At 43.0% G+C, this 14,998-nt stretch overlaps 1 protein-coding gene and 1 pseudogene across 4 annotated transcripts in view; one reads left to right on the forward strand and one right to left on the reverse strand.

Annotated features, from left to right (window-relative positions):
* PKNOX2 (PBX/knotted 1 homeobox 2) overlaps window positions 1-14,998 on the forward strand; it is a 417,302-nt gene that overhangs the window by 388,541 nt on the left and 13,763 nt on the right. For all 4 annotated transcript variants that reach the window (XM_060268541.1, XM_060268540.1, XM_060268543.1 and 1 more), the window contains 2 exons: window positions 1,147-1,244; window positions 4,850-4,969. In XM_060268541.1, the coding sequence (XP_060124524.1) occupies window positions 1,147-1,244; window positions 4,850-4,969 (218 nt within the window). The remainder of the gene's footprint in view (window positions 1-1,146; window positions 1,245-4,849; window positions 4,970-14,998) is intronic.
* LOC118097434 (U6 spliceosomal RNA) lies at window positions 11,485-11,582 on the reverse strand (annotated as a pseudogene).

Below are 14,998 nucleotides of genomic sequence, written 5' to 3' on the forward strand. Positions count from 1 at the left end.
AACCATGATCTCCCAGGCCCTAGTCCAACAAGCTTACCACTACACCACACTGGCTTAGAGTGCGGTGGATATGTGTTCATATTACTTTCACCGCACTAGCAGTGCAATCTCTACGCATGTCTGTTGAGAAGTTATTTCCATTGAGTTCAGCAGAGCTCAGTAAGTGTGTGTGTCCATAGGACTGCAGCCTTAGAATGATACATCTCCCTTCATCTTCACCTGGGCCAGGGAACCTGTGGCCCTCCAGTTGTTGTTTGACTACAATACACATCATCCCTAACCATTGATCATGATGCAAGCTGCAGATCAATACCATATGGAGGGTCTCTGGTTTCCCATACCTACCTTAAAGCCTTTATGCCTGTCTTCATCCTTAAACTGTCTTTTAAAAAAATATTTTTTTTCTAAGAAAGAACCGAAGTAAATCAGACAAAATAAAGTTTCTTAGTTCCAAAGAAGACCAGAAAATGCAATAAGCTAAACTGAGCACTGCCATCTATTAAGACAGATTGTCATAGAATGAACAAAACAACAATAAACAAACAAACAACAAAGGCTGATTTGAGAAATGCTATACCAAAGTATTGTTCATATAAGAAATAAGTGTAAAGCATCTGTCAATCAATATATGAGTCTGATTGTGTTTGTCCATCAAATGCCTGTATTTGTTCAGCCAATTCCTCCATCAAGGCTAAAACCTAAATCCTTCTGTATCACTTTATCCATTGAGGAGCAAATTCTTACTCATTTTCTCAAAAGACCAAACAAACAAAAATGCCTGTGACATTTGTCTTCACCCTCCAAATGCCTTCTTATGAGGAATCCTTCAAGAAAAGTCTTGTGGCTTTAGAGGGGTGGGCATGATTCTGTTTATTTTTCTCGTGTCCCTCTGGAAATATACTAAATCCAAATTATGGATTTAGATCCATTATGTTTTGGCTGGTCCTGATTTCTAAGACCATTGGACAGCCTTTGGGATCTTTCAGGAGAAGATGACTGTGTGGATCCCTTCCGATACAGGCTCCCCCCACTGAACGTTAGATTCAAATGCATGAGGCTGGTTGAAACTTCTTCTTTTTTCTGTTCTGCCGATAGATTTCAGCTGTCTTCCTAAAATTCTGCTGTGAAATCCTGTCTCTTTGCCAGGTGGAGCCCTTTACCAGCCTGTAACTATGGTAACGTCTCAGGGCCAGGTGGTAACCCAAGCAATCCCACAGGGAGCCATTCAGATCCAGAACGCGCAGGTAAGACCAACCGCCTAAGAGACCTGGGGAACCAAATATATCCAATGAATATATGTAGAATATATGCTGTTTCGGAATGTGGATAGGGCGGCACTGTGGTCTAAACCACTGAGCCACTTGGGCTTCCCAATCGCAAGGTTGCCAGTTCGAATCCCTGCGATGGGGTGAGCTCCCGTTGCTCTGTCCCAGCTCCTGCCAGGAGTTTGAAAGCACAGTCTAAACCCCCTGCTTTAAAATAAACTTCCTTTTAAAAAAAACTTATAGGATATTTGATGGCCATGCACAACTTTAATTTCCCAGTGGCATCAATACAGATCCATTCGCATTGGGAATGGGGGGTGGAATTCAGTTTGATTCACATTTTAATGCACATCTACCTATTTTTCCCATCCTAAAAGAGTATAGAAGCCAACATGCACATGTTCTGTGAAATTCACATTCCTCCGAATTTTGCAACCGAAGAAATGTGAACAAAAATGCAAATGTTATAGGAATGTGGGTGTAAAAACGCATATATTGGTGAAAATAACATACAAAAATGCATCATATTGGGTGAAATTTCTTTCTAGATATGTGTGTGTTAAGCAAGATTGCATACAAGCATGTATCTGTTAGAGAATCATGTGATAAAATGCTGGTCAATTTTACTAGAGTTTTTTAAATGTGCAAAAATGTGGCAAACCAAACCTAAATTTGAAAAGAGAGAGAGAAAAAAACTGAGAGGAAATTGTTCGTTCCTAATTTGTATATGCAAATGTTATGCAATTTTTTGTGCACCTGTTCCCTAAATGCTTTAAGAATCTAGCCATGCCCCTAAATACAATTTTCAGTGGTTCCCCCCCCCCAAAAAAAGAAAACACTACCATCTATCTCCATCCTGGGAGGCACTGGAATCATTCTGCTAATTGAAAAATTCAGAGAACAGAGGTACGAATAATGGAGATTATATTGTAGTAGGAAATAGCATTCCCAGTTATTAACTCCATCAGAGTTTTGCGGGCAGAAAATCCTTACCTACTTCTTGAAATGTGTCCCACTTATTCTGCCCCCGCCCTATTTTGTATTAATGAGAAGCAAATCATATAGTGCTTGCTATATAAGCTCAGATCTCTTTTTTATATAAAATAATAATAATAATAATAATGAAAAAGCGTAGGCATTGATGTACTGACATTTCCTACTGAGTCAGCACTGGTGGGACCAAAACTGCACCAGATCAGTCTCTGAGCTCCTTTAAAATCTCTCTGGCCCTCTCTACATTAGAGCTTTTCTTTCTTTCTTTCTTTCCCTTTTTACTTAAAGCTTAATAATAATATAAAAACCTATTGGAAAAGGCACTGGCAGGCCTGTCATTCCCCCAATTCCTCGTCTTTCTCTCAGCTCGGGGACGAGGAGTGGAAAACAAAACCTGAATCTCAATTCTATTTAATGTGTAAAAGCTGTTGCTAGCTCAGATCTTAGAGTGAAATTGATCAGATCTGTTGAATACAAGTATGCTGGGAATATTGTGGCACTGGTGGAGCCCTGGACAAGCACTCCTAATGTTATTTCTGTATTGCCTGGGTAATTTATTCAGCCCAGACCTTGCAATACATCCCAAGCGGTACCTGGGGGAATCATTTATACCTGACACAGGGCTGCCATCCTGATGTTTAATTCATGCAGGAGAAATGTTTTTATGAAGAACCTTAAAAAAAGTGTCTGTGTCTCTCTGTGTGTGTGTTTTTTAACTTGACGTTGAGATTCCAGTTTCCTGCAACCTCATTAAAAACTTCTCTCCCCCTGCTTCCCAAGATCTTTGCATTTCCTCTTCTTTTTTGCCAGCCTTAAAAAAAAGAATAGCCTGTTTCTGCTAAGAAGAATCCTATTGGGAATTTTACATTTTAACACTGATTAATAGATTGAAGGGTATTTTAAGGCTATTTACTGGGAAGCGACTTACACGGAAATCAAAGGGGCCAAAGCAGTGCTATATTAACCAATAGGCACCTCAACCTCAGACATCAGCAAAGCAGGGGCACCCAAAAAAATATGAAAAAATTCTGTTTGAAAGGATTTTGCATTCAGAAACTCTAGGGAGGAAACACTATTTTAATTTCAGCATACATGTAAGTTTTCTGTCACTTTGAAAAATTAATTTTTTTTTTTTTTTTGGTTTAGCATTTTTTTCAAATTTTGAAATGTGTACGGCGGGCACCATATGTTTTTCAGTACTTTGGGCCTCTAAAACTCTTGATTCAGCCTTAGATGAAAGGCTGGTTCACACAACAAGCAAGCAGCTTGAGTTTGTTCCTCTCTTCCCCTCTCTCCATGGGTGTACCCAAACTTGCATTGTGTGAATACACATGCACTGTTGCCTGTACTTGAGTTGCTGGTCAGCTGTTGTCAAGGGATGTTCCCCAGCTTCTCCCTCCCCAAGACTAAAACAGTGGACATTTGCTTATTAAAAGATAGGAGCAACCTATGACCTGAATAATTAGGGCCATTCCGCACTATTATATGGCAAGAGCACATGCAGAAGATTTCAGCGTTCCCCCAGATTGCATTTTCAGGTAGGGCTGTGGGTAGGTAGCAGCAGAGGTAGGATGCAAACATCATTTCTTAGAAACATAGGAAGCTGCCTTAAACCATTGCTCCATCTAGCTCAGTCTAGTCTACACTGACTGGCAGTGGCTCTCCAGCGTTTCAGACCAGAGCCTTTCCTCCACTACCTGGAGAAGCTGTGGGTGGAGCTTGGGGTCTACCTGATAGAGTTACTTTCTCCTTTATGATTCTCCCCATCTTCCAAGTCTGCGCCTCGACCCCAAAAGTAGCATTTGGAGATGAGATTTCCTGAGCTTTGCTCAAATTATTCCTTCCATGTATTAGCTTTTCCACAACCTTTCCAGCATTAATTTGGTGCAAGGGTGCTTTCCGAGTAGAAAGATCATAAGTCACTCCCTGTCCAAACCACTATGCAGATGAAAATGTAGGGTGAAACCACGCCATTTATGTGTGCGGTCATAATTTGATGAGTAGCATGTTCTACCTCCAGAATGTCAGTTGCTAGAATCATCATCATTTATTAAACACCCTTCATCCATAGACCTCAGGGTGGTTCACAACACAAAAATACAATATAAAAAACCACAAAGTACATAATAAAAATAGGAGGGGGGGACAAACAAACCAATAATCTCCAGGCAGAGAGAGCACTCTTGCACTCAGATACTGCTTGCAGGCTCCCCCTAGGCATCTGGTTGTCTGCTATGAGAACAGGATGCTGGGCTAGATGGACTTTTGGCCTGACCCTGCAGGGCTCTTCCAGTCTTGCATCTTCATTCATAAGCAGATTTATTTATTTTTTAACTCTAACTTTTGGCACAGCGGGAAAGCCTACTGATCTCTCTTTCTTTCCCAGCTTCTAAGTGTTCCTCTTAAGTTAGTTTTGCTCTCTTCCTCTCTGAATAGCACACGCCTCTCCAGCCTCGCAGAGCCACCATGAAATCGGACCGACGTTGCGATCTGTGTCACCATGGCAACCCCAGGCTCCTCTTTTCCTTTCTCCCCCCCCTTTCTACCTGCATTGTTGCTTAAGCTTCCCTTTCTCTTCCCCTGCCCTGTAGGTTAACCTGGACCTGACCTCCCTTCTTGACAGCGAAGATAAAAAGTCAAAGAACAAACGAGGAGTCCTGCCGAAGCATGCCACGAATATCATGCGGTCCTGGCTCTTCCAGCATCTTATGGTGAGAGACGTTAACAAGTGTGCCTGAGCGATTAACCCCTTGGGATCGTTTTCCCATTAAGGAGAAGCCAGTCCAAAGGGTGCTCACTGCCTGGGTTTCCATGAAGTGGCCTGCTTATCTAGGATAAGCACAAACATCTTCACAATAGCCAGAGAAAGAGACTGCAGGCAGGAAGCTGTGCACTATTCTTTATCTTGCGGATTAGAGGGAAAGCCAAGCAGCCCATTCCTAAGGATCTGCTTTTAGTAGCTGTACAGTAGGGGCGAGCAGTGACTTGTGCCTCTGCAGTTTAAGCATGCACATACTAATGGCAAGCAGGGCAGGAAAGGCCTCCATTCTCTACACTGTACCAAAGAATGACAGACTTCTCAGGCTCTAAGGGACTCATTAGGTGCATCTGGCTGCACAGAATCAAACACCTTTCTACCCAGGTCTAGGATGTGCCAAATGTTTACCTGTTTCAGTTTGCAAAAAAAAAATCTTGTTTTCAGCGGGACTAAAATATTTCCTTTTTGAAACCCGTTTACTGCTGTTAGGTGCACCTGCTTGCTGCTGCTTGTTCCTTCTCTCTCTCTCCCGACTTCAGTGAGGTTGTGTTAATCCATTTCCGGTTAAAGCTGTGTTTTCTTGGGCAACTTATCCCAACCAATCAGGGATCACTAAGTGAATAGAATGTCACAGCACTACATAGCCAATCAGATTTGCAGCAGCGTTACTGAGGGTAAACATAGACAATTGCCCTCAGAGTGAGGGTAAAAACAAACAAATATTACCTGCCCTACGTCACCCTAAGGTCCCAGGGCATGTCCACAATGATTTAAAATACAACATTAAAAAACAGTTGAGAACAATTTATAATCACAAGAATAGGGTGGCTTCTAAACATATGCAACTCACGGATCAAAGGACAAGGTAAAGAATTGCATCTTCAGTATTTGATGAAAACATTATTGTGAAGGTGTCACAATATCTCTCCCTGGACTGGGCACATGGGTCTTCCTAGCCAATCATCCATGAGAAAACAGCCAAAAGGAGGCAGCCTTTTGCTAAATACCAATTTTAAAAATCTTTTTTTAAAAAAGTAAATACAGTAGCACTCTCAATTTCTGCACTCTTAATTTATATTACCAATGTTGCCGACAAGACTGAGCTACGTGTCTATGGGCGCACGCAGATATAGTAAGTGCCTTTCTTCTAGGAAACAAAAGGTGCCACTACTCACCATAAAGTTGTTACAGTGCTGTAAACAACTTTTAACCAGTGCTTTTGTTCTAGGGGAAAGGGTGCCGGTACTGCGTACTCTTGAGTATACCCAGGAAAAAAGCACTGGATATAGATACAGTACAGATTCTCTCTCTCTGCAGTATATCTGTACTGTATCGAGAGAGAGAGAGAAGAGAGAGAAGAGAGAGAAGAGAGAGATTCAGTAGCATTCAGTGAGGCAGAATGTGTGAGATACTGCTGCCATCCCAGCTTCCCAGCACAGCAGGTCACTGGAGCTTACTGTGGGGAAGCGCAGGAAGCTCAACATTTCATGGCAGGAGTGTTGGACTGGCTCCGCCAAACTGCACCAAGCACCTCCCCTCTTCCTCTTGGTAAGTGGTAGTGACCCGTTTGTGTTGGAAAGCCAGGAGAGCAGGAGTGCCCAACCCACATGCCTCACCAGTCACTACTGAATATCTTCTTCTTCTTCTTCTTTGGCGATCCCTCGTAGCCGAGTAAGATTGTCTTCCATAAACAGAGTTTTAACAATGAGTCCATAAGTGACAGTGGAGGCCAATTCTGGATCCACACGTCCTTCCACAGTGGGGACATTGATTTCCAGACGGGAGTTGATCACCAAGCATGCCTTCCTCTTAGCACATTTCTCCCTGAATATATGGACCTCAGTCCCATCGCCTATCTAGCCCAGCCTCCTGCTCTCACAGTGGCCAACCAGGTGTCTTTGGGAAGCCTGAGAGCAGCAGCTGAGCACAACAGCCCTCTCCCCACCGATGAATCCCAGCAAATGGCAGTTGGAAGCTTAGCGCCTCTGACAGTGAAGCAGTTGTCACAGACTAAAGCAAACCTGACCTACTTATAATCCTCCACATCAAATGCCACCCGTAAGTTGTGTCTCGTAGCCTATCAAGGATTCAATCAATCTATTGATCTTACTACCTTCTTTGGTAGGAAACAGGGGCAGCTGTCAAGCATGTGACAGATCACAAGACATGACTGACAGCTTTGGCTTGGTGTAGGCTTAGCTTAAAGGGAGGGACGGGAGAGAGCATGTCAGAAAGAAAGACTGGTGTGAGTTCTCATACTAATCCACAGACTGAGATCTGGGGATCTAGATTTTGAAATCCTTACATTTTGATTTTTGTAGTTCCGAGTTAGTTCCACTGGTGTGTTCATTTTTATGCAAACTTTTCCCCTAATACATGCATTGGTTGATAGGATTGCAAAATTGGTTGAACTGCATTGCAAAATTCAGATTTTGAAGGAAGGTTGTGTTTGGGTTTCCTTGTTGTTTTGGAAAGCTCAGATTTTATAAATTCAGGTTCAAATGTGAACTGGGACAAATTTCTCCCCATCCCTACCCCTTATTTTAAAATGTTTAAAACATCGCTCACTTGATCCATGTGGCATTTTGGCACAAAGTAAAATATCTCATTCCAATGCATCTTGCCCTGTTGAACACAATAACTTTGAGAAGATCCTGGCTGCTGGATTGGACCAAAAGTCCCACTTGTTCTCATGGGGGCCAACCAAATGCCTATAGGAAGCCCCCAGGCAGGATTCTGTGTGTCATGTCTGCCTGCTGTTTCTGGATCAGCCAAAGATAACATAGTCCCAAACAGCCTGCATTCAGCTGCTGCAAAAGTTGGGAAGGAAGAGGAGTCAAGCAATTTGCACAATGGCACCAATTTTGTCTATGTCTAGAACACACGGAATATGTTCATATTCTACAATAAGTGGTAGAGTTCCTCTAGACTAGAAGGAAAGCTCAACCATGCTTTTGCATTTTCCCACCTATTTTCCAAAATTATTGAGTAGAGGGAAATTGACCATTATTTGGAATCATTACATGCTCTCATATTTAGGGCTATAGCTGCCACCTAGTGCCCAAGAGAGAAAATATATTCTAATTTACTAGACAACCAATGACCATCATACATGCATATGCCAACCCACAATTTCATAAGGAGATTTTGGGCATAGTAGCCTTTTTGTAGATGTATCCTACTGCCTTGGGCTTCTTTGACTGGTTCAGGCCTCTTCATTCTCATAGGTTATTGAGCCCCCTCCCCCTTTGTGGATCAGCATTCCTTCTGTTCGTTCTCCAGTGGTGGACTGAAGCTGCATTTCACTCATTTGTGTGTTTCCTATAAGACTCCGCTCCCATGTCTCAATGAGAACTAGAAACATGCAGGCACCTTTTCTGGATTCTACACCAGAAAGCTTGATTTTGAGCTATAGAATGATTCACATCTGTTCATATTTCTAAACCATAGATGTCACCTCCCCCCCCCCCCGCAAGATCTGTGTTATGTAAACCCACCAAGTAATATCACACTCAGCACTTTGAGAATAAGGAGCTTCAGCCCTATCTTTGAAATTTGGCTCTTTAAAATTCTGCTTCACTAAGTTAAGCTAAGGGTGATTCACGTGTTTTGGGGTAAACGTGCTTTATATGTTGGGTTGCAATTACAAAGCTGAAAGTAAATAGAAAGCTGAACTAAATATTACAAATAAAATGTGTTAGTCAAGGTGGGTGGGTGGCGGGGGGGGAGAGAGCAGTTGAGAATAGTTACAATTATTAATGCTGGGAGTGTCCCTCCTTATATTACAACCTGGGGTGGGTCGGCCAGTGGGATTCATTGGCAATGAGATGTCTCCATCTTTTTTTAAAAAAAATACTTTTTATTAGATTTTCCAATTAAAAACCAATTATATTACATCAATTATTTCAATTATTTCAAATTATACAGCAATGAGATGTCTCCATCTAAGCTACTCAGAGTAAGCCCACTGAAATTATTGGTTCCCAGTTAGTTTTGTCTATTAATTTCAGTGTGTCTACTTGAGTAGAACTAGCACCAGCTATAATCCACTAGGCAGGATTAAATGGCATAGTTGCACGCTCTGCTCTCTCAGTGGGACTGTCTGCTCTGGAGGGTTGGAGGAACCCCTGGACCAGGTTTAGGGAATGTGCAAGAGGAGGGGGGGAGTCCCATTGCATAAGCAGCCCTTGTTACCTATGTGCATACCCCACTTTGTGCTACGTTAATTTCCAGCCAGCATGTTGGCAATTTACAGTGCAATGCCCTCCTTTACACAATGCATAATGGCACCATTAATATTATAATAAAAGGTATAGGACCCCTGGACGGTTAAGTCCAGTCAAAGGCGACTATGGGATTGTTTCACTCATCTCGCTTTCAGGCTGAGGGAGCCGGCGTTTGTCCACAGACAGCTTCCCGGGTCATGAGGCCAGCATGACTAAACCACTTCTGGCACACGGAGGACCATGACAAGTGCCAGAGAGCATGAAAATGCGATTTACCTTTCCGCTGCAGCGGTACCTAGTTATCTACTTGCACTGATATGCTTTCCAACTGCTAGATTGGCAGAAGGTGGGACAGAGCAATGGGAGCTCACTCCGTCACAGGGAATCGAACCGCCAACCTTCCAATCAGCAAGCCCAAGAGGCTGAGTGGTTTAGACCACAGATAGCTCTTTAGAAAAGGATAGGTCTATTGTATCATTTATTTAATTAGCTCTTTTTATATTTTACTTATATCATTTATTTATATCCTGGCCTTCACCTAAAGACCTCAACGCAAAATGCTTGGTCCCCATTTTCCTGCTTCCATTTTATTCTCACAACAGCCCTGCGATGAGGCTGAGAGAGAGAGAGAGAGAGAGTGACAGGCTCAAGTTCACCTTTGTGATCAAATGAGCATTTGAACCCAGGTCTCCCTGGTCTTGGTGCAATACTCATTATGCACTAAATCACGGATGGGGAACCTATGGCTCTCCATATGTCGCTGAACTGCAGCACCCGTTGTCCCTAGTCATTGGCGATGTGACTGAGACTGGTGGGAATTGGAGCACAACTACTTCTGGTGAGGTCCAGGTTCCTCACTCCGGCTTTAGATGCTGGGGACATTGGACAAGGGGGCCGTTATCCCGCCCACGAGCTTCCCAAAGGCATCTGGCTGGCAACCGCTGGAAACAGATCACTGGAGTGGATCTTACATCTGATCTTACACAGCAGGGCAAATCCTTTTTTATATATGTTTTGAGGCGAGTTCTAGGAGAAGCCAGGGAAGCCTTTTCTTGGGAGCTCTTGGGAGCCTGTAAAATGATACAAGGCAGGAAAATACAACACGGCAAGCAATCTTGCATGAAATACAGAGGTGGGCTGAATGTACATCCTAGGTACATCGCCCTTTCTGTGACTCATTTGTTTCAGTCGCTGTTGTAAATGTACCAGAGCCTATAGGGTGCTGCCTTGAGGAGCAGTTTTTTATTTTCCATCATCCGTTCACAACAGTTGGCTCCAACTGCAAAAGAATTAAAAGGCATTTGGCAGATTTTCCAGAGCACTATTTTACACAGCAATTAATACAGATTTATGCAATTAGCACTCTTAGAAAATGACTCTGGGGTATTCCAGGCTTCTTGTCCCAATTATCCCTGAAGCTTTGGGGGAGAAGGAGGTCGTTAGGATGCAATTTTTAATCTAAATGTTTTTCGCATTCAGTTTGGGGGTGTGGGCGTGGGGGGGGGGAGTTCATTTAGCGATCAGTTCAATGGGCTGCATTTCACGGCAGGTGGCAACCATTTCTCATAGGTGTAGCCCAGGGGAGGGCAGAAGATAGATCTACTGGCAGATCCCCTGGTTGATCCACAACAGTAGATCCACAACAGTGTCCGACCCCTTATTGTTTAACAACTGCGACAACCAAATGGCTCCCCACCACTGAAATGGGGAGGGGAGAGGCAAACAGAAATGGATTTTGTGTGTGGAAGGGCTGTGAATTCAATAATAATAATAATAATAATAATAATAATAATAATAAATGTTATTATTTATATCCTGCCCATCTGGCTGGGATTCCCCAGCCACTCTGGGCAGCTTACAGCACATATAAAAACATCATAAAACATCAAACATTTATTTTTAAAAAGTATATCTTATGCAGACTATAAATAAACCACTAAATCAACAGAAGAGCATAATCATAACCATGATAATCAGTTTACAGTTGTACCCAAATTAAAATAACCACCAACCCCAACTAACATTTATTATTATTATTATTATTATTATTGTTATTATTGTTATTTTCAGTTTCATACATTTCAATAATTTTACAGTCGTTTTAACATTTCAAAACTCGACTTCCTTCCCCCTCTTTCTGCGGTTCCTTAAATTTATTTTTTATATTTTCTGCATGTTCCAAATTAACTTAATTTACTCATTTATTCATCCACTTTAAATATATATTCTTATAAAACTGCTGGTTATTACAGTAATCCTGCCAATGTTCTTATCTTGCCCAGGGGCCATGCTAATCTTCTCTGTATTGTTCCAATTTTAGTATTTGTGCTGCTGAAGCAAGCCCAACCCCAACTAAACATTTAATCAACCCCAACCCAACAAAAACAAAACAGAGGAACCAAAATTAAAACTGCTTCAAACATTTTAAAACCTTTTAGCCAGTTGAGGGGAAAGGAGATTGTGAGCCGCTTTGAGACTCCTTCGGGTAGTGATAAAGCGGGATATCAAATCCAAACTCTTCTTCTTCTAATTTATTACTTATACCCGCCCATCTGGCTGGGTTTCCCTAGCCACTCTGGGCTGCTTCCAACAAAAGATTAAAAATACATTAAAACATCAGTCATTAAAAACTTCCCTAAACAGGGCTGCCTTCAGATGTCTTCTAAAAGTCAGATAGTTGTTTATTTCCTTGGCATCTGGTGGGAGGGTGTTCCACAGGGCGGGCGCATCTACCGAGAAGGCCCTCTGCCTGTTTCCCCGTAACCTCACTTCTCACAGGGAGGGAACCGCCAGAAGGTCCTTAGAGCTGGACCTCAGTGTCCGGGCTGAGTGATGGGGGTGGAGACGTTCCTTCAGGTAGGCTATACTGGGCCAAAGCCGTTTAGAGCTTTAAAAATCAGCACCAACACTTGCGCTCGGAATTGTGCTCAGAAACGTACTGGGAGCCAAGGTAGGTCTTTCAGGACCCCAAAGTTCCCTGGCAAGAAGAATTGGTTATTGAACCACTTTGGGAATTGTGGGTCTGCATGCTTAATAAACTACAGTTCCCAGGCTTCTCTGGGGGAACCAATGGCTATGGTATGGTACTGCTTTAAATATATAGTGCAGGTGTTGTTCTTGTCGAACTCAGAAGGGAGGAGGATGGGGACAAACTAGACTTAGTTAGCTCTGCCTGGCATTGGCCGTGGTGGTCTCTTACTTCCCACCCTACCAGTCCCAAGAGACACTAGCTGCTGCTGAATGAGAGGGAAGTTGCCCAACACATAAGTGGCGCTTAAGCAATATCTCTGAGCTTAAGTGGATTCTTAGATTCCCACACACACAAGCACGGCCTCTACAAAAGCAAGCAGAGCTGTCCTGCCTAGGAAAAGGTTTGCACTTCTCCCCTCAATGGTGCTGTATTTTGTTCCTTCAGGCTACAGGGAGGACACTTGCAATAAATCTTTCTGTTTTCAAAGCACCTTTCCCGTTAATTAATTAAATTGCACAGCCGGCAAATAAGGGCTGTCAATCAGTTTCCATTGATTTGGCAGGCGGAATAGGTTCTGAGTTGTCCAAGGTCAAACTCTGAGTCATGGAGAGATCCCAAATAGAGAACCTCATAGCATGACTGGAAAGAAGCCAACACCCAAATTGTTTTATTTGAAAACAATAAAAGGTTAAAAATGTACAGTAAAGGCAAAAAAAATTATTTCACAGCCACAAGAGAGCCCCACTTTGGGCAACACCCCAGTGACCCCTAACTAAGGAGCTACCAGCAGATTTTTTTCCTTGAAAAACATTTTTTCTGTTCAGCTACATTGGACATTTTGTACTATTTCTTAACTTCCTCTTTTCTCAGCTTCCAGTCCTTGAGTTTAGTTTACTATGACAATAGCTCGAAATCACTCTCTACAATGCCTTAAAATGTCCAATGAGCACTTTCCCTCTCTGCTTAGATAGAAATAACCCATCAGGAAAGCATCTTGGGAAAGCAAAATTGCTCCAATATCACTTGCTATAGATTTTAGCTTAGAAGTTGTAGCTCCTCGCGAGGGCTTTAAATCAAGAGCAGCTTTTATTAAACGAGAGTCTCTTTATAAGACAGTGTTGTACGAGTCGCTTACTGAAGATGGCATCTGAGCTAAAAATAAATAAAAAGGTGATGTCCAAGACCAGGCAGGGGGCTTTGAATAAAAGTGGAGTGTCGCTGCGGAAGATTATTCATACCTGAATCCTTACACCAGGGGTGGTGAAGCTGTGGCCCTACAGGTGTCCTCCCTGGCCACAGGATTGGCATCTACATTTTGTGCAGTAGCACCTGGTGCCCCTTGGCCCTGGTGGAGTCGAAAGCAGGGAGGGCAACAGTAGGTGGAGTCAAAGGCAGGGCCAACTAATTCTGGTTTTCCACCCCATCCTGCTCCCTGCTAAGTTCTGCAAGGGCAAGACTGAGACTAAGGAGGAGGGAACTGACTGCCTGGGCCAGTCTCTGCGTCAGTTGTAAGAAGGCGGGCAGTTGTGAGCTGGCTGATGGCAGACTGAGGCTGGAGGGGCATTGCCCCATTCTCCCTAATGGATCACCCTCCGCTGGTCCTGTTGGATGGGAGAAGAATTCACAGAACACAGATTCAAAAGCAGACTCAGATCAGATCATGTTGAGAATCTGTAGTCCAGCAGATTCCAATGAAGGTAGTCCCAGGGTACAAGAGTTACCTCCATCCTTTTAACTTTTCCTTTTTAAAAAAGTTCCAATACAGGTATGCATCATTCAGCCAGCGCAGGGATCCTCATCTCTGTGCACTTCGAAATCCAAGTCGCCCCGGGAGCAACAGGACTTGATCATGTTCCATTGCTCTTAGAGGGGGATGCAGGATAAGATCATGGCCAATCCTTGTCTATGCAGTGATACCTCTACTTACGAATTTAATGCGTCCCGAACGCACATTCGTAAATAGAAAAAATTTGTAAGTCGAATCCCATAGGAATGCATTGGGAGAAAAAATTCGTAAGTTGAAACAACCGTATCTAAAAATTCATAAGTAGAAAAAATCCTATCTAAACCGCATCCAAGATGGCGGACGGAGCTCCATTTGTAAGTAAAAACTTTCGTAAGTAGAGTTATTCGTAAGTAGAGGTACCACTGTACATGGAGCCAACCATGATTCTTCCATACGATTTCCTCTGAGAGTGAAAGAAGCACATGGTGGCATGGGCCTTTTAAAGAATTGGGGAGGGAGAGGGAGGGAGGGAGGGAGGGAGGGAGGGAGGGAGGGGTGCACATTACACACAGGTCTTGCTCTCCAAACACGATGCTCCCTCAGGAAATTGTTTGCTCGGCGAGCATTTGCATAACGAGTCAACGATTTCTATTGATTCCTATGGGGGGATTTCTAATGCGTTCCTGACCACAGCATCTTGACCCTGAGTTGACGAAAAAAAGAACTTGGAAAATCCCCCTAAATCTTTGCAAAAGGCAAACTAAGAAGGGAAAAAAATGCTCTCGGTTGTCCAGTCTCCCCCCTTTCTCCTACTCACCTTCCCTCCCATCATGGTTTCTGGTGAAACAGCTGTGTGGACCAGCAAAACACCAAAAGTAAGGCTTATTTAAGGCTGCTTATTTGTTCACAGTACTACCCGCAGGTCCAGCTCTTCGTATATCTGAATCAGTGGTGTGAATAGTGAGGTTTGGTTACTAATTCTTCACATGTGGATAAGTGAATTTTCTATAATGAGCATTTGGATAGCCGGACCTTCGTGCAACCACTGGACCTCCTCAT

Source organism: Zootoca vivipara, chromosome 15 (genome assembly GCF_963506605.1).
Source record: "Zootoca vivipara chromosome 15, rZooViv1.1, whole genome shotgun sequence".
Taxonomy (NCBI): Eukaryota; Metazoa; Chordata; class Lepidosauria; order Squamata; family Lacertidae; genus Zootoca; species Zootoca vivipara.